At 41.9% G+C, this 20,071-nt stretch overlaps 1 protein-coding gene across 3 annotated transcripts in view; it reads left to right on the plus strand.

The window, feature by feature from the left end:
* LOC116986827 (kinesin-like protein KIF21B) overlaps positions 1 to 20,071 on the plus strand; it is a 113,053-nt gene that overhangs the window by 73,236 nt on the left and 19,746 nt on the right. For all 3 annotated transcript variants that reach the window (XR_004415581.1, XR_004415582.1, XM_033042549.1), the window contains exons 17-27: positions 676 to 744; positions 1,475 to 1,701; positions 3,655 to 3,805; positions 6,624 to 6,815; positions 7,669 to 7,770; positions 8,697 to 8,859; positions 10,033 to 10,093; positions 10,890 to 10,947; positions 11,559 to 11,740; positions 12,268 to 12,360; positions 16,089 to 16,217. Coding sequence is in view for 1 of the 3 variants with exons in the window: in XM_033042549.1 (XP_032898440.1) it covers positions 676 to 744; positions 1,475 to 1,701; positions 3,655 to 3,805; positions 6,624 to 6,815; positions 7,669 to 7,770; positions 8,697 to 8,859; positions 10,033 to 10,093; positions 10,890 to 10,947; positions 11,559 to 11,740; positions 12,268 to 12,360; positions 16,089 to 16,217 (1,427 nt within the window). In the remaining 2 variants the exon portion in view is untranslated. The remainder of the gene's footprint in view (positions 1 to 675; positions 745 to 1,474; positions 1,702 to 3,654; positions 3,806 to 6,623; positions 6,816 to 7,668; positions 7,771 to 8,696; positions 8,860 to 10,032; positions 10,094 to 10,889; positions 10,948 to 11,558; positions 11,741 to 12,267; positions 12,361 to 16,088; positions 16,218 to 20,071) is intronic.

The following is a 20,071-nucleotide window of genomic DNA, read 5'->3' on the forward strand; positions in this document are numbered from 1 at the left end:
TTTGGCCTTTATCCCTCTATACCTTTCCTATCCATGTACCTGTCTAAATGTTTCTTAAACGTTGCGATAGTCCCTGCCTCAACTACTCTGGCAGCTCGTTCCATACAGCCACCCTCTGTTGAAAATAAACTTGCCCCTCAGGTGCATATTCCTATTAAATCATTTCACCCTCACCATAAATCTATGTCCCCTGGATCTCGATTCCCCTACTCTGGTGAAAACATTCTGTGCATTTACCATATCCCGATTAAATCTATCCCCCCCACATGCAAGAGGTGCCAAGTTTTGCTGCCATTTTCTAAGTTCTTTCCGCGCTCCAGTTCTTATGACCAGCGCCCAATACAAGCGAGTCCCAGGCTGCAGTGGGCCTCCAGCCATCGCCTTCCTTGGAGGAGACGTCCCTTTCCTCGCCCGTCCATCTTCATGCCCCGGGGCAGCATCCCACAGCTGATCTTCAGGGTGCGGTGGACCAGACCCCGGTTCCCTCCCCTACCGCCCACGCTCCATGCCGGTCGTGCCAGTCATCACCCGTCCACCCTCTGTTGTCTATGACATCTTGGACCTCTTACCGCAAGGTCTGCACATAGTTGCCCTGCACCACCACCACCCACAAAGATCTCTGGCATAATATGCCTCTCCAGCCACCTAGTCTAAAGATTTTTTTTTAAATTTCAGTACCAAATTCGAACTTTGGAGTCCCAGAAGAGGCAACAGGAACTTGTGCTACGCAGGAAAACACAAGAGGTCAGCAACTTACCTTTAATGACCCAAATTGGTATTGAGGGATTGTCAACATCAGCGTAACATGCTTTAGGGGGAGGGGGGGTTGGGCTTTTTACAGGCATACAGAATAATTTTTCATAGTCTGTTCCTGGCATTATGCAATAGGGTTTTAGATTTGCAATTTATTTACATGGAAAAGGGTTGGAACATGCGACAGTGAGTATTGGAATACATGAAGACATGCTTGTTGGCTGCAGCGGCAAGTGAGAATAGAAATTGCATTCGAAGTCAGATCTGTGTATGCAGTTCTTTTTCTGTAATGATACAGTGGGCTAAAGGGCCTTCTTCCACGCTGTGTCTCTAACCAAATTAACCTCCAGTCTGCAGAAGGGTCTTGCCCCGAACTTTCACCCATTCCTTCCATCCAGAGATGCTGCCCATCCCGCTGAGTTACTCCAGCATTTTGACCTTTCTGTCCTGGGCCTCCTCCATGGCCAGAATGAGTCCCACCGCAAATTAGAGGAGCAGCAACTCATATTTTGCTTGGGTAGTTTACACCCCAGCGGTATGAACATTGACCTCCAATTTCAGGTTTGCTCCCTAGATGCTGCCTCACCCGCCGAGTTACTCCAGCATTTTTGTCTACCAGCATTTTGTGTCTATCTTCGGTGTAAACCAGCATCTGCAGTTCCTTCCTAAACCTTTCATCTTTTGACGTTTCTGCTATTCAGTGCTTTTGTTTCATGTTTAGGTCAGCGCTCTACGAAGATTAGCCAAGCCCATGTCCAACCGAGTTGCTGGTCGTGTAAGCCGTAAACAGACTATCTTGGATTCGGGCATGGAACTGTCAGCCAGTACTTCTTCAGAGGCAGAGTCAGCCTCCAAGTCCGTGTCCAATATCGTTAAACAGTGGAACAGAAAGTTAAATGCCGCTTGGAATGAAACCGTTTCTGCGGTAAATGGAACCAGAACTGTGAGGTAAGCACAGAAGCAACAACAGATCGTAAAAGATGAACAATTGGATTTTGTTCCTTGGATCCATTATGCTGGAGAGCATGCAGTTATATAAGACATTGGTGAGGCCACATTTAGTGTATTGTGGTCAGTTTTGGGCACCATGTTATAGGAAAGCTGTTGTCAAGTTGGAAAGGGTGCAGAAACAATTTACCAGGATGTTGCCAGGAATTGAGGGCCTGAGCTACAAGGAGAGGCTGGTCAGGCAGGGACTTTGTGCCTTGGAGTACTGGAGGCTGTGGGGTGATCTTATAGAGAGTATTTTATCCAGGGTAGGAGAATAAAGGATCAGAGGGTACAGGTTTAAGGTGAGAGGAGAATCATTTAATAGGTATCAGAGAGGCAACCTTTTCACTCAGAGGGTGGTGGTTCTTTAGAATAAGCAGCCATAGGTTGAGGTTGGTATGATAACAACATTTAATAGACAGATACTTGGATAGGTCAATATAGGCCAAAGATGGCAAATAGAACTAACTTAGATGGGGAATCTTTGTCGGCATGGACGGGTTGGGCAGAAAGGTTTGTTTCTGTGCTGTATAACTCTGACTTTAATCACTTATCATCCACAAAGTCCTGTTAATTAAAGAAATGGAGGTGATGAACTCTGTAAGCCACAACAGTAGGATGTACAAAACGTGCACTACAAGAGGCTGGGATGATCTCCTCTTAGTATTCTAAAGTTGACTTACTGGCAGCTGTCGCTTTCAACAACATCATCTTAATAGAGAAACATGATGTAGTTTTTCCCAAATTAAATCTAGCAATTATGATGAGAACTTCTGACAAATTCCTTTGGCTTTTGCTTTGCATCGGGGAGCTAAATACATAAACTTAATCAGTATCATGTTATAAACCCAGTATTGGAACTTAAAATGGTTTAAATCTTGGTTGAGGAAATTTTCTAATAATGATCTCTCATCTCTGATGAAGAGACCGTTACTCGATTTGGCAGAGGCTGTTGATAACCTGTGTAGTTGTAAAAAAAAATAGATTGAAGAGAAGATGTGAGCAAATATTGTCCATGTTTAAGAATCCATCCACATCCATTTGATGGTGAATATAGGATATCCAAATGTCTCTTAAACGTTGTGTAGTACCTGCCTCTGGCAGCTCATTCCATACAGCCACAACCCTTTGTGTAAAATAAAGTTACCCCTCAGGCTCCAATTAAATCACTTTCCCCTTTTACTCTGGGTAAAATACTCTGTGTGTTTACCCTGTCTATTCCAAATGTATGGATGCAGCTGGACACAAGCTGGATGCAGGAAAAATGTTCCCAATGTTGGGCAAGTCCAGAACCAGGGGCCACAGTCTTAGAATAAAGGGGAGGCCATTTAAGATTGAAGTGAAAAAAAACGTTTTCACCCAGAGAGTTGTTAATTTGTGGAATTCCCTGCCACAGAGGGCAGTGGAGGCCAAATCACTGGATTGATTTAAGAGAGAGTTAGATAGAGCTCTAGGGGCTGGTGGAATCAAGGGATATGGGTAGAAGGCAGGCATGGGTTATTGATTTGGGACGATCAGCCATGATCACAATGAATGGCGGTGCTGGCTCGAAGGGCCGATGGCCTCATCCTGCATCTATTTTCTATGTTTCTATGATTCAAATGATTCTTCTCTGTGTTGTCCCTACCACAATCTACTCTACCCATGAATCAGATGACTTTGTGGGGGATGGATTGCATCCTTGACAAGGATTGTAAAATAGTTGTTTCATTTTCAGTATATTTAAGAATATTTGTTTTGCTTTGTGCTGTGGTGGTGAGTTTGCTGGCATTTTGTATTGTAAATATTATTCTTGGAAATAATTGATTCAAATTATTTTCGATAATAAAAAATGATGTGAATTCACTGTGCCCCCTTTACAGTGTTTTTTTTTTTGTTAAAGCATGCTGGTTGTTTTGTTTTATTCTGCAGAAAGAACAAGTACCAGAAGAAGGGAGTTGGTGAAATCTTTTCCAAAGCAGCTCGGCTGAAGTGGCAGGCGCTGGAGTCCAGGATCAGTGACATTGTGATGCAGAGGATGACAATCTCCAACCTGGAAGCGGACATGAATCGTCTTCTGGCGGTTGGCACATTGATTTACTAACTAACGTTGGCAGATACAGTTAATAGACCTGTGGAGAGGATGGCTCCAGTAGACTTATTTAGACTTTTTTTGAGACTTTAGACTTTTAGAGATACAGTGTGGAAACAGGACCTTAAGCCCACCGAGTCCGCGCCGACCAGCGATCATCCCGTACACTCGCACTATCCTACACACTTGGGCAATATTTTATACAGCTTACCGAAGCCAATTAACCTACAAACCTTGGAATGTGGAAGGAAACCGAAGCACCTGGGGGTAACCTATATGGTTACAGGAAGGACGTACAAACTTTGTACAGACACCACCCATAGTCAGGATCGAACCCGGGTCTCTGGCGCCCTGTAGTCGGAGAGTCTAGGATCAGAGGGCGCAGCCGCAGAATAAAAGGATGTACCTTTAGAAACATAGACATAGAAATTAGGTGCAGGAGTAGGCCATTCGGCCCTTCGAGCCTGCACCGCCATTCAATATGATCATGGCTGATCATCCAACTCAGTATCCTGTACCTGCCTTCTCTCCATACCCTCTGATCCCCTTAGCCACAAGGGCCACATCTAACTCCCTCTTAAATATAGCCAATGAACTGGCCTCGACTACCCTCTGTGGCAGAGAGTTCCAGAGATTCACCACTCTCTGTGTGAAAAAAGTTCTTCTCATCTCGGTTTTAAAGGATTTCCCCCTTATCCTTAAGCTGTGACCCCTTGTCCTGGACTTCCCCAACATCGGGAGCAATCTTCCTGCATCTAGCCTGTCCAACCCCTTAAGAATTTTGTAAGTTATGGAGATTAGGAGGAATTACTGTAGCCAGAGGCAGGTGAATCTGTGGAATTCATTGTCACGGATGGCGGTTGAGGCCAAGTCATTGGGTATTTTTAAAGTGGAGATTGACAGGTTCTTGATCCTTAAGGGCATCAAAGGTCTATTTATTTATTTAATTATTTATTTCGAACAGAATAAATGAATAAAAAGCAAGTGTGAAACAGCATACAAAAAACAAAACAAGAATATTTATAAAGTGTCATAAACAATACCTATAAATAAATGAAATCGTATGTGTCCGAAAAGGAGCAGGAAGAAGCCAAAGCTTATTAATTCCCACCCCTTATTCAACTGCTTATAATCTTATACAAATTTAGCAGCTATATGTACACCATATCCACACCAAATTATTTACATGTTACACTAATCAAATATTTACAAAGCCATACAAAAAAAGAGAGAAAAAAAAGAAAAGAAAACACCCTCATATACTATACAGTATCTCTTAGTCATATATACAACCCATCACCCTATAATCACCCTTCCCAATACAGAGGTTACAGAGGAAAATGGGTTGAGGGGGAAAGATGATCAGCCATGATCAAATGGAGAAGCAGACTCGATGTGCTGAACAGCCTAATTCTGCTCCTATGTCTTATGAACCTTTGCAAGATTTGCTCCAGAATTGAGTGCTCAACTTAAGATCTAAAGTGTTTACCAAAATAAAGGCCACATTAAACTCATTATTACACACAAGGGTGAGGACAGACCCTGGATTACACAAGGAAATCCATAAGTGGGTTTCCTGGTTTTGAACTCATGTAATTAACTCAGTGAATACAGCGTCACACTGTCTGGCACATCAATAAAGTGCATTAGATGGAATAGAGTGCTCTCCGCTCAAAACATACAAAGGAGCCCTTTATTCAGTCAAATTAACCAGAAGAGAATCTGTGCACTGAATTGATTGGAGTCATACACAAGGAAACAGGGCGTTCATCCCAACCCGTCCATGCCAACTAATATGCCCCATCTAAGTAAGTCCATATCCCTCTAAACCTTTCCTATCCATGTACCTGTCCTAATGTATTTTAAATGTTTTCATTGTATCGGCATCAACTACCTCCTTTGGCACCTCATTCCATATATACCCACCACCCTATGTGGGAAAAAGTTGCTCCTTAAGTTCCCATAAAATCCCCTCTCACCTTAAACTCTTGCCCTGTAGTTCTTGATTCCGTCCCCAGGGTAAAATACTTTGTGGATTCACCCTATCTATTACCCTTCAAGGAATAAAGTCCAAGCCTGCCCAACCTCTCCCTATAGTTCAGGCCCTCGAGTCCTGACAACATCCTTGGAAATCCTCTCTGGACTCTTTCCACCTTAATGATATCCATCCTATAACAGGGTGACTAAAACTGAGCACATTACTCCAAATACATCCTCACTAATGTCTAGGACAGCTGTAACATAATGTCCCAATTCCCATACTAATTTCCCTGACTGATGAAGGCCATTGTGAAGGGGGAAAGATTTTATAGGAATCTTAGGGGTAACTTTTTCACGCAAAGGGTGTAAGAAGTGAACTGCCAAAGGAGGTAGTTGAGGCAGGGACTATCGCAACGTTTAAGAAGCAATTAGACAGGTTTCGGGGGATATGAGCCAAACGCAGGCAAGTGGGACTAGTGTAGATGGAACATGTGGTCGGTGTGGGCAAGTTGGGTCAAAGGACAAGGAAGGATTTTGGCCCGAAACGTTGCCTATTTCCTTCGCTCCATAGATGCTGCTGCATCCGCTGAGTTTCTCCAGCACTTTTGTCTATCTTAAAATGTGTCCTGTTAGCAGTTCTGAAGATATTTTACCTGAGATAATGATAAAGGATTGCTTAATTAGAAAGGTGGGGAAGTTAATTCTTACATAGTGAGAAGAGGTTTCCCACGCTTCTTTAATGAAACATAGAACAGTTGTGCTCAGGAGCCGACCCTACTGTATATTCTACCTTTTTGAAACCAATAATGTCTCTGCCATTTACTTCCAGAAACGGGAGGAACTAATTGGCCTCCAGGAAATTCTACACGGGAAAAGGGAACGGATTTGCAATGAAAATCCGGACGATAGATCTATCCAGGAAATAAACGAGGAGCTTGAGACCTTGAATGCCAACATTGACTACATCAATGATAACATTTCTGAATGCCAGGCCACCATCATGCAGATCGAAGAAACCAAGGTGTATAGACTTTAGTTTCGGTTAGAGATACAGCGTGGAAACAGGCCCTTCATCCTACCGAATCCGCACCGACCAATGGTCAGCCTATACACTAGTTCTATCCTACACGCTAGGGACAATTTACCCAAGCCAATTAATGGTCTTGCCAGACATGTTGCCAAGACCATCCTTCCGAACCTTCTGAATTTTTTGTAGTCGGCAGGGCAGTACTCTGCATACCGCCAACTTGGACAATTTTACATTTTTATCAAGCCAATTAACCTACAAACCTGTACGTCTTTGGAGTGTGGGAGGAAACCGAATTTCTCGGAGAAAACCCACGGGGAGAACGTACAAACTCCATACAGACAGCACCCGTAGTCGGGATCGAACCCGGGCCTCTAGCGCTGCATTTTGCATCACTTATCAGCCTGCACATAACCTGCATCCTTCCACCCCCTGCATATCCGTGCACCCATCCAGAAAACTTATAAACGCCACTATCGTATCTGGTTCCACCACCACACTGGGCTGTGCGTTCCAGGTACCCACCACCCTCTGTGTAAAAAGAAAACTTGCCCCGCACATCTCCTTTATCCATTATCCCTCTCACCTTAAGGCTACGCCCTCTAATCTTGACATTTCCACCCTGGGGAAAAAGGTTTGGACTCTAACCTATCCATGCCTCTCGTAATGCTATAAACTTCTATCAGGTCTTCCCTCAGCCTCCGATGCTCCATTGAAAACAATCCAAGTTTGTCCGACCTCTCCTGGGCCTCTTAGTCCCGTCATGCCTTGAGAGTTTTGGTGTTCTGATGTACGTTGACCATTGGTATTCTGATTTTAATTCCCTTCTCTTGCTCCGTTTTAACAGGATGAGATTAATTCAACCGACACGTCTGTTGTGATAAGTTCGTGTTCCCTAGCTGAAGCACGCCATCTGCTGGATCACTTTCTGAAAATGTCAATCGACAAGGTGAGGGGATCTCTCCTTCAAGACAAGAGTGTTTTATTGTTATATGTCCCGAAACAGAACAATGAAATTCTTCCGTGCAGCAGCACAACAATTATGTAAATGGAGTACTCCTAATAAACAACAAAAAAGTTCAGTGTACACATATATGAGTGTGTGTGTGTATATATGTGTGGGTGTATATATATTTGTGTGTGTGTGTATCTATATACTTATAAAACTCTGATCTTGGATGTGTGTGTGTATATAATCATACTGCTCGAAAAAGCGACGCCCTGACGATAACATTTTTACATATTCCTGTAGAGATTTATCCGGTGAAGTCAAAAATCGGCTTATCTGAAAATTTCGAGCTTTATTTATTGAGTTATTAATCAAAATGTTCAAAAATTTCAAATAACGTAGAAAATAAAACAGCTTTGGCTGATGACGTCACAATGGCTGCACGTTGTGTTCACGCGTCGCGAGTCACGTCGCCCGGCCGTGCCGCTTGCAAGACCTTTGAAAAAAACCACCCCCTGCCCCCGCGACCACCTGTTCTTGGGCCCTGACTGCAGCCTGAACCCAGGAGCCCCCCTCATGCTCCCTCTCCGGTCTATCTGGTCTATCAACTTGTGAGAATAAGTTCATAACGTATAAGAGCATTAGGCTGTTCAGCCCATCGAGTCTTATTCGCCATTCAAACATGGCTGATCCATCTTTCCCTCTCAACCCCATTCTCCTGCCTTCCCCCCATAACCATTGACACCCTTACAATGTTAAACACACCCAATGGCTTACATTGATGTCTGTGGCCATGAATCTTACAGATTCATCACTCTCTAGCTAAAATGAAGCACCTCGCTGGCACACAAACGGTTAACATTTTGTGTGGGATGTGCAGACCATCTGACTGGGAATTTGAGTAATTTAATGATTTTCATCTCCAGGGTATGCAGGTGGCCCAGAAAGAGGCTCAGATTAAGCTGCTGGAAGGTCGATTGAAGCAAGTGGATGTGACTGATTCGATTCCAAATCAGCTGATTAGCATGCTGCGGGAGAAGGCTGAATCTATTCCTGAACTGCAGACGTTGCTTCAAAGTGTCTCACAAGGTAGCCTGCTCCCTGATCATCTTCCCCTTCTCGGGATCGCATAATGTGAATATATCCAATCATAAAATATTTCTTAAAACTCTAAAGTTCGTAAGATGTGTAGTTCTTCATCTGTTATTCCATTCTTCCACGTAAACTTTATTTAACTTTTTTGCCGCAACTGTTCGCATTACAAAGTTTCAAAGGCAACAGAAAGGTACTCATTAAATTAAAGTTTTTTTTAATGTAAGCCGTCAAATGGGCAGAATAGGGAGGACATAGTAGTTTTCTGCAATGAGCTTCATAGAAATGATCAATGTATTAGATGTTCCCACAGAATTCCAGTATAATTGAACATATAATTCTTAACATACAGGGTTTGGTTTATTATTGTCATGTGTATCGAGGTACATTGAAAAGCTTTTTGTTGCAAGTTATCCAGTCAGCGAAAATACATGATTACAATCAAGCCATTCACAATGTATAGATACAAGATAAAGGGAATAACGTTGAGTGCAAGATAAAGTCCAATTAAAGATAGTCCGAGGGGCTCCGGTGAGGTAGGTGGTAGCTCAGTTCTGCTCTCTAGTTGGTGATAAGTTGCCTGATAACAGATAGGATGAAACTGTCCCTAAATTTGGACGTATGCGCTTGAGTTTAAGGTGTTATCAATACAACAAAGATTTAAGGATAAATCATCTTTCGACCACAATTAATTGAAAAATACTTTAATTTCAATGATGAATGTATTCATATTATGCCAATAATTAAATGTTCAGTTTATAAAGAATATCGAATCGCATACAAACTGTTGTGTATGTTTGTGTAACATCAACCAATTAGAGATACAGCGCGGATCTTTGGCCCATCCAGTCCGCGCCGACCAACATCACCCCGTACACTACACACTTGGGACAATTTACAATTTACAGAAGCCAATTAACCTACACAAACCTGCACGTCTTTGGAATGTGGGAAGAAACCGGAGAAAACTCACGCAGTCACAATGAGAGCGTGCAAACTCCGCACAGACAGCACCCGAGGTCAGGATCGAAGCCGAGTCTCAAGCGCTGCAAGGCAGCAGCTCTAACGCTGCCCCACTGTGCCGCCCAGTGCACATTGCTCATGTTGCATTAACACTGAGCTTTGACTAGTTGAATAATTTGATGTCTTTTAAACACTTATGATTTTCAGAAAATGGAGAAATAAGCAGCGATGAGGAAACCTCTGAGTGTAGCATCGGGCTGGACAGTAGGTGAGTAGGTGGTAAATATGTTGGACGTACACTGATTTCTGTATTGGTGCAGATATAGATAATCAACGTGATCATAGGGGTAATGCAATAATATTGTATCACCAGACCCAATAGAATTGTTCAGTAAAAAATATATATTTAGCTCTCCCAAATGAATTGATTAAGAAAGGACACAAAATGCTGGGGTAACTCAGCGGGTCCGGCAGCATCTCTGGAGAAAAAAGAATAGGTGGTGTTTCGGGTTGAGAACCCTTCTTCAGACTTCACACTATTCTGGCAGTGTGAAGTGTAAATGGAGTTTAGTTTTGAATTACAACATGGAAACAGGCCCTTCGGCTCACCGAGTCCACGCCGACCATCGATCGTATTAATTCTATGTTATCACACTTTCCAATCCACTCCTTACAAACTAGCAACAATTTACAAAGGCCAATTAAATAGAAACCCGCACGTCTTTGGGATGTGGGAGGAAACTGGAGCACCCGGAGGAGACCCACGTGGTCATAGAGAGAACATGCAAACTCCACAATGACAGCACCCGAGGTCAGAATCAAACCCTTGTCTCTGGTGCTGTGAGGCAACAGCTCCACCTGCTGCACCACTGCCTCCCTTTGTCTTTGATCATAGCATGCTTTAGGAGATGTGCAGGGCAAGATTTAAAAGATTGCCTTCAAGTAAACAATTAAAAAAAAGTAAAATTAGATTAATTGTATAAAATTAGCCTTTCTTTGTGAATTAAGTTAAGTCTATACATTGAGAAATTTATTTCAAGAACATTTATGTTTTCTCTTTCCAGTTCAATTTCAAGTTCTCACCCGAAGCATTCACTGAGTCAAGGAGATTTCAGGATACAGGTAAAACTATTATTTTATTCTAGAAATGGCTACGCCTGTGCACTGAGTTTTCTGAGAGGGAATCACGATGACATTTTATATAACACTCTGTTACTCTTTTAGCAAGAACAGAAGTTATGATGGAATTAATGTTAATAGAGGTTTCTCATTGTAAATATAGAGATGATTTACAGATAATCCTCATTATAACAGCATGGAGGGGAGGTGGGTGGAGGGGGGAAATTATTGCTGCTTGTCCATTACAACCAAGTAATGGATGTTAGCTCATATCATTTATATCTATAGCGGTATATGAAAGATAAAATAGATACTGAAAGCATGATAATAAAGCCGACCTTGCAGCACTTCACACATTGCATCATGGATTGCATTGTGTTTGGAAAGAGGTTCATATAAACAGTTTAGTTTAGTTTAATGTCACATGTACTGAGGTACAGTGACAGGCTTTTTTTGTTGAGCACCCGGAGAAAAGCCACGCGGTCACAAGAACGTACTAACTGTAGACAGCGCCCGTAATCAGGATCGAACCCTGGTCTATGCCGCTACAAGGCGGCAACTCTGCCACTGTGCCACCCTATTGTGTTTTAAGTATTTTTATCTTTGACCTGCAGACTGAGCAAAGAACGGAGCTACATTATCAGGAAGGTTATGGCTCAGCTCTGGACATGTCTACCCCAGGGCTATTTAGAGCAGCTGACGGGAAAGAAAATGGCATCAAGACTGTTGACATCCTCACACGGAGCCCAAAGGATAAAGAGTCCATCGTTTTTCAACCCAGGTCCGGAAACACTTTGTGAGTCAACGTACTAATCTAACCTTGCAGTGGAAATAAGGAACTGCAGATACTGGTTAATGCACAAAAGAACACAAAGTGCTGGAGCAACTCAGCAGGTCAGGCAGCATCTCTGGACACACTTTATCCTGCCTCTTCCCTTTTCCAGCTTTCATTTCTTCACTCTCCTACAATCAGTCTGAAGAAGGGTCTCGACCCAAAACGTCACCAATCCATGTTCTCCAGAAATGCTGCCCGACCCTCTTAGTTACTCCAGCACCTTGTATCTTTTTTGCTGAATCTGCATCTGCAGTTCCTTATGCCACTAGTGTAGACGGGGCATGTTGGTCGGTATGGGTAAGTTGGGCCAAAGGGCCTGGTTCCACACTGTACCACTCTATGACTCTCTGAAATAGACATACCTGTTTCAATTATTATCAATCCTATTTCCTATTTCATGGCATTTCACTTGTTATGAACTTCCATCTATAAAGTTGTATATCAAATGTCCATTGATCACCTTCTAATCATCTTGCTTCCTTCCACAGTCCCAGGCAGTCTACTAAGAAACTGCAGGATACGTCACCACTCTCAAGGAGAAAATCCTACGATAAAGTACAGATCTTAACTGACAAATCCAGGTTAATATTTAGGAAACCAAAATATAAATTAATGATAAGAGTGGTTTTATTTGAGGTAAAGGGACCATTGGTTTCACTAAAAATGTGCAATAAAAGATCGCACTTCTTATGCAAGTATAGGTAGAGGAGAAGCACTTCAATTACTGATGCTAAGGGCGCCATGTAACGTGCAAGATGAGCTTAAAATAAAATTGCATATTTGTGCCACATTGTGTAACTAACATCTACTGCTACATAGTAGGGCAGCACAGTGGTGTAGCAGTAAAGTTGCAGCCTTATTTAAAATCATTAAGTAATTTAACAGCGCCAGAGACCCAAGTTCAATCCTGACTAGGGGGGTTTTGTGTACGGAGTTTGCACATTCTCCCTGAGACTGCGTGGGTTTTCTCCAGGTGTTCTGGTTTCCTCTCGCACACCAAAGACGTGCAGGTTTGTTGGATAATTGACCTCTGTAAATTGTCCCTAGTGTATAGGATAGAACTAGTGTGAATGGGGGATTGCTAGTCGGTGCGGACTCAATGAGCCTCTAAAACTAAAACTTAAAACATTGCAGTGAATATTGACAAATTTGTAGAAAACAATTACTACTGTATATCAATTGTAGTAATCTGCAGAAGTCAATAGGTATGCAATGCACCATAGGATGAAACCCAAATAAAAATGATGGTGACTGAGGTAAAATACTCTACCGACGTAACATAACGGCATCATTTACATGTTTTTAAGAGTATATTTATTGGAGAAATATGGGCTGCAACAGATATGCAAGGAAAAGGAAGGTGTGAATCATGTACATGCAGATGAGATTAGTTTAAATTGGCATTATGTTAGACACAGTTAGTGTGGGCCAATGGTCCAGTTCCTGTGCTGTGTTGTTTACTTTATGTTAAATTACTTTATGATTTAAAATAGTTGCCGCACAGAATTAAACAGTTATGTTTTGAGTTTTCACATTAGCAGTTACACTAAAACCAGCAATAAAGATCAAATCCTTTCACAACAGTACTCTAAACTTAGTTCAGTTTAAAAGTAAACTAAACATTGTGTAGGAAGGAACTGCAGATGCTGGTTTACACCGAAGATAGGCACAAAATGCTGGAGTAACTCAGTGGGGTCAGGCGGCATCTCTGGAGAAAAGAAATAGCTGAGGTTTCGGGTTGAGACCCATCTTCAGACTGAGAGTCAGGAGAGGGAAAATCGAGAGGCATGAAAAGGTACAGAACAAACCCCTTTGGGGGATTGGAAAACATTGGGAAACTATACATTCCCAAGTTTAGACTAATGTTGTGAAAGGATTTGAGCTTTATTTCTGGTTTTAGACAGCCTCTCAAAACTTTGGAAGTCAGATGGTTGGAGAATCGGATCACATTATGACTCCCAGGGGTTGAATTAACTACAGCCCGTTTCACACCAATTACCCTGTCTCACAATATATTATTGTGTCAAAAACACTTTAATCATTTTTAGTAGACCCTGAGATCTTATGTCACTAATAAAAATACTAACCTTTGTTTTACTTCAGTAAATCTTCATGACATTAACTCACCATTTCACATGCTGCATTGGAATCATGTAGCTTGCAGGGTGAACTAAAAAAAATGGTGTCAGCAATGCAGAGAGGATGCCAAAATTGTACTAAACAATGACTATTTTGATTAATAAATTGATGAATGATACAACATGGGAACATTTCCTTCGGTCCACCGAGTCCGCACCAATCATCGATCACCCGTTCACACTAATTCTATTTGATCTTGTGTCTGGTAGCTATCTACAGTAACCATATATTTGTACATTGGAAATTCAGCTTATTTATTATAGTCAGCAATTAATTAAATTGTTGTAAAATTGAGGTCTTGATGTTTTCAAGAAAGAGTTAGATTTAGCTCTTAGGGCTAAAGGAATCAAGGGATAATGGGAAAAAGCAGGAACGGGGTTCTGATTTTAGATGATCGACCATGATCATATTGAATGGCGGTGCTGGCTTGAAGGGCCAAATGGTCTACTCCCCTTTTTTCTATGTTTCTATCCCACTTTCTCATCCACTCCCTGCACACTATGATTCACCTTTACAATTAACCTACAAATCTGCAAGTCTTTGGAATGTGGGAGGAAACCAGAGTACCTGGAGAAAACTTGTTTAAGATCAAAGGGAGAACATGCAAACTCCACAGAGACAACGCCCATGGTCAGGATCAAACCCGGGTCTCTGATGCTGTGAGGCAGCAGCTTCACCTGCTACGCTACTGTGGTGCCCCTCATATTAATTGTAGTCATTTGCAAAAGTCAATTGGCATGTTAGTTTTATGGAAGAAAACAGCTTAAAGCGTATGAATAGTTGTATACTTTTTTAAACATTTAAATTATGTCTATAAGTCATGATGTGTATATTACATTAGTAACCATCATTCTTATTCGATATGCATCTCTTGGTGCTTTGCCGTCCACTGTTTGAGATTGGTTGACAGATCGAGTAATTTTTTTTTTGTTATCTTGTGCGATTATTAAACGTAAATGTGTTAAAAATTAATTATTGCATTATGGTGCAGTCACAATGAAGATTCAATTTGCCCATTGACCCATCATAACTGCAGTAATAAACCCACAGAATTCATGGTCATGAATTGGTCATTCACGCCATTGGAGATCTTTTGTAAGTTGTTTGACAAGCACAGTGAAGGCACGATGGCGCAGCAGTAGAGTTGCTGCCTCGTCGCGCTAGAGACCCGGGTTCAATCCTGTCTATGGGTGCTGTACAGAGTTTGTACGTTCTACCTGTGATAAAGTGGGTTTTCTCCGGGTGCTCCCGTTTCCTCCCACACTCCAAAGACATACCGATTTGTAGGTTAATTGGCCCTCTAAACTAAATTGTGCCTAGTATGTAGGATAATGTTAGTGCACGGGTGATCCCTGGTCAGCGCAGACTCGGTGGGCAAAAGGGCCTGTTTCCGCGCTGTATCTCTTAATCACCAAAGCAATAATTTGCTACAAAAAAAATGAGACATTGGGGATTTTCATTGTACCTTGATGCCAGGTGATGATGTTTAGCAGGTTCAAGCCCGTGTCTTCACTCCAGTTGTGATGTTCACAGACTAAGCACCATCTGCTGTGTAAATGCATCGTAAAAACACGCGCCAGGGATCGTTCTGAATAATAGTCTGGTGTAGGAGTTCATGTTCAGCAATTATCTGAGCCGTTAGGTGTTATGCCTTTACACTGGTCTGTCTGTTGTCATGGGAAATCATAACACATAATTCAATGGTTCAACGGTGCTTTATTCTCACATGTGCAAACACACAGTGAAATTCTTTTCTCACATACAGTTCAGTAAAGTATTGCCGTACCTAAGCACAATTCCCGATTGGAAAAGTGTACCTAATAGTCCACATGCATATGGGCGGCACGGTGGCGCAGCGGTAGAGCTGCCTTACGGTGCCAGAGTCCACGGTACTATCTGTACGGAGTTTGTACGTTCTCTCTGTGACCTGCTTGGGTTTTCCCTGGGAGCTCCGGTTTCCTCCCACACTCCAAAGGCGTAGAGATTTGTAGGTTAATTGGCTTGGTAACATTTGTAAATTGTCCCTAGTGCATGTAGGATAGTGTTAATGTGCAAGGATCACTGGTGGGTGTAGACTCGGTGGGCCAAAGGGCCCGTTTCTGCACTGTATCTCTAAACTAAACTAGACTGTATGTTAAGTAATTTGGGTTATACTCTGTTGTTTCTGCAGATCTGAATGGAGAGTTTCTGAAATGAATCTAACGCCTCCGTCCTCCCCACCCACCCGAGCTCGTAACGACAGGAACGTGTTCTCACGACTCAGCAATACCCAGCTTCAAACATTCCCTGCACACGACAAGTAAGTGCGTTGCACAATGAGTTTATGCTGGTCGCAATTTGTTGAATTAAAGTAATAGTCATCAAGCAGGGAAACAGGTCCTTCGGCCCAACTTTTCTAAACTGACCGAGATGCCCCCTCTACGCTAGTCCCACCTGCTCACGTTCAGCCCTCGTGCACTAACATTATCCTGCACACTAGGGACAATTTACAATTTATACTGAACCCAATGAACCTACAAACCTGTATATCATTGGAGTGAGGGAGGAAACCGGAGCACCCGGAGAAAACCCACGTGGTCACAGGGAGAACATACAAACTCCATACACACAGCACCCGTAGTCAGGATTGAACCTAGATCTCTGGAGTTGTCAGGCACAACTCTACCACTGTGCCGCCAAATTCCCATCCATTTATCTGTCCAAATTATTTGAAAATGTCATTATTTTTAAATTTAATAACCTAATCCCGAAAGTGACCTTGCCTGTTTTATTATTCATGGATTGATTTAGTTGTAGAGGAAAAATGTTGTAACATTTCAGTGTCACAACATGAGGGTGAATTATGAATCCAGGCATTTTAATTGAGAAATAAATAATGCATTTTAATCATATAAATATCTATACGATGTTTCAATAATAATACTAAAATGCATATTGTTCTCAACAGACAATGCATTTGGTTTGTAAAGGTAAAACAAATTATTGCTGAAAACTTATTGCTGAGAACAATTTTATTCCTGGAGTTTTATTGTTGTTAGAATATTGTCTGATTTGATTTAATTGCAGCATTAATTACTTCAACCGTATGGTGAGATGGAGTTTCAAATTTTTTTTGGATAAAATCCAAAATCTTATTACATTTAAAATTTTGACCATAGCTCCATTTAAATCCTACTCATGATTATTGTTACCTTAGTGTGAGTTGTTAAAACACTCGACTGCATGTTACTAACTTTAAACAAACGACATCAAACACCTTCTTTTCCAACATATTATGTTGCAGTCTCGGGATTACTATAATTAATACTAATGAAGATTCATTAGACATTTAGAATTTTTTTAGAGATCCAGCGTGGAAACAGACCCATCAGCCCACAGAGTCCAGGCTGATCAGCAATTACCCCGTATACTAGCACTATAATACACACTAAGGACAATTTACAGAAGTCAATCAACCTATAAACATGAACTTTGCAGTGTGGGAGGAAACCGGAGCACCCGGAGAAAACCCACATGGTCATAGGGAGAACGTACAAACTTCACACCAACAGCCCCCGAGGTCAGGATCGAACCCGGGTCTCTGGCGCAGTAAGGCAGCGACTCTTCCTGCTGTGCCACTGTGCACCCAGATCCGTTGATCATTTACAGTGTTTTCTGTTCTCAGTCGTGATTTATATCCCTAGCCTTCTGGACTTAAATTATATAATTTCAATATGGTAAAAATAAAAACACATCTTTCCATATCAGAGGATATTTTGATCAAGATAATAGATTGCCAATTTTAAATAAGTACATTTTTGGTAGCGGGCTCTAATTAAAGTGAACCAGGAGTATATATTCCCGCCACCCGCACATAAGGGTTTCGTCCTGTGTGCTGACCTTAGTTTTATATCCATGCCAACTGAAACTTCAGCTGTTTATTGAAATGTTCCATAACTAAATCAGATCAAGAACAAATGAACCTAAAATCATGCTCATGTTTCCTCATTCAAACCCGTTTTATTTTAATTGTCTTTAGAAAATAATTTAACCAAAAATGAAATCCCGATTAAATTTTTTGTGACCACAGCTGTCAATGCTTGTACTTTAATTTAGTTTGGTTTAATTTAGATACAGCGTGGAAAGAGGCCCTTCAGGCCACACCGACCAGTGATCATCCCGTATACTAGCACTATCCTACACATTAGGGTCAATTTTACCAAAGTCAATTAACCTACAAACCTGAGATAGACACAAAAAGCTGGGGTATCTCGAGAAAAGGTATGTGTAATGTTTTGGGTCGAGACCCTTCTTCAGAGGAAGGGTCTCGACCCAAAACGTTACCTATTCCTTTTCTCCAGAGATGCTGCCTGACCTGCTAAGTTACTCCAGCTTTTTGTGTCTATCTTCAGTGTAAACCAGCATCTGCAGTTCCTTCATACACAACGTACAAACCCATATCTGTTTGGAATGTGGAAGGAAACCGGAGTACCTGGAGAAAACCCACAGGAAAAAGTACAAACTCCATACAGAGAGCACCCATAGTCAGGATCGAACCCAGGTCTCTGACGCTGTGAGACATCAACTCTACCGCTGCGCCATCGTGCTTCACCCAGGTCTTATTTCAGTAGATCCTTCCAGGGAGTATAATGGAAGGAAGGCTGGCACTGCCTTGTGTTTGTCTCTCCAAAACCAAGTTTTCTGACAATGTTGCAATCTAATTATGGAGTAGATGCATACCATTTGTGTTCCTTGTTTACGTTCTGTTCCAATAACATTAATTTTGTCACTCTTCGTTCTTTTTTTGTTCCCACTATCTTGGCTTTGTGTGTACTTGTCTCGGTCACCGTGCTTTCAGTAGGTATGCCAAGTAACATTGTATTTAAATATTCCAATATGTCATCCATTTGGTACCTTTTTCTTTGCATAAATGTGACTCTTTTATGTAAGAGTTATCTGTACAGTACAAATTATTTGCCTCCTGAACACGTATTAAGAGTAGGACAAACAATTAAGTAAAAATATCTAGAGATTTTGTTTTGGTACATTCTGAGTAATAAAGTTGCAGACTAATGCAGTCACAGGAAGAACATACAAACTCCACAGATAGACAATGTTTTGGATCAGGATCCCTGCTCAGGCCGAAGAAAGGTCCCGGCCCAAAAGGTCACCTGTCCATGTCCTCCAGAGATGCTGCCTGACCCGCTGAGTTACTCCTGCACTTTGTGTCCTTTTTAGTAAACAAGCATCTGCAGTTCCTTGTGTCTCCATTAGTGCTGACTGATTCTCAATGAAGTTAGGAAATAAACTGGAATCATAGAGTGATACGGTGTAGAAACAGGCCCTTCGGCCCAATTTGCCCACACCAGTCAACATGCTTCAGCTACACTTGTCCCACCTGCCAGCAGGCCAGCACCTGCCTTCGATTCCTGAATTGAGCAGATGCAGAGTGAATTGTTCTGACGGGTACTTTGTTGAGGTTTGTCAGGACGAGATGGATTTATGGTTGGGCAAGAACCACTCACAGGCACAAGATACACAATAAGCTTTCTCATGCCAGCCAACTCAGCAGAATTTAATATGCTAATGATTTTAGCTCATTACTCAGCTATCAATCTGTTTTTCTTTAAAACTATTTTAACTTGATCTACAACATCACAACTTGTTAATCTAGTTGTGCACGGCTCATTTGGAGAACAGGTAGTTAGAACATAGAACAGTGCAGCATAAGAACAGGCCCTTCAGTCCATAATGTATGTGCTGAGCATGATATCAAAACCACATCTTGTCTGCCTGAACATAACCCCTCCATCCAAAGTTGTGTAAGAACACAGAATCAAAGGGATACTGCTTCTTCTTGCGTATGGCGTGCATAGCCTAACGTTGTAGGACAACTTGTTCTATTTGTTCTTACTTGATTGTGCACACCGGGTTGATTGCATTCGTCGAAACAGGGCGGACCACATGAAGGTTGCAATCTCCCACCCCAAAGGGATACTGCGATAGAACATAAAACAGTACAGCACAGAAACAGGCCCTACAGCCCATAATGTCCAAGCTGAACATGATGGCAAGATAAACTACAGTCCTCTGCCTGCACATGATCCACATTCCTCTATTCCCTGCATATCCATGCGCCTATCCAAAAGTCTCAAACACCACTATTGAATCTGC

Source organism: Amblyraja radiata, chromosome 24, assembly GCF_010909765.2.
Source record: "Amblyraja radiata isolate CabotCenter1 chromosome 24, sAmbRad1.1.pri, whole genome shotgun sequence".
NCBI classification, from domain to species: Eukaryota; Metazoa; Chordata; class Chondrichthyes; order Rajiformes; family Rajidae; genus Amblyraja; species Amblyraja radiata.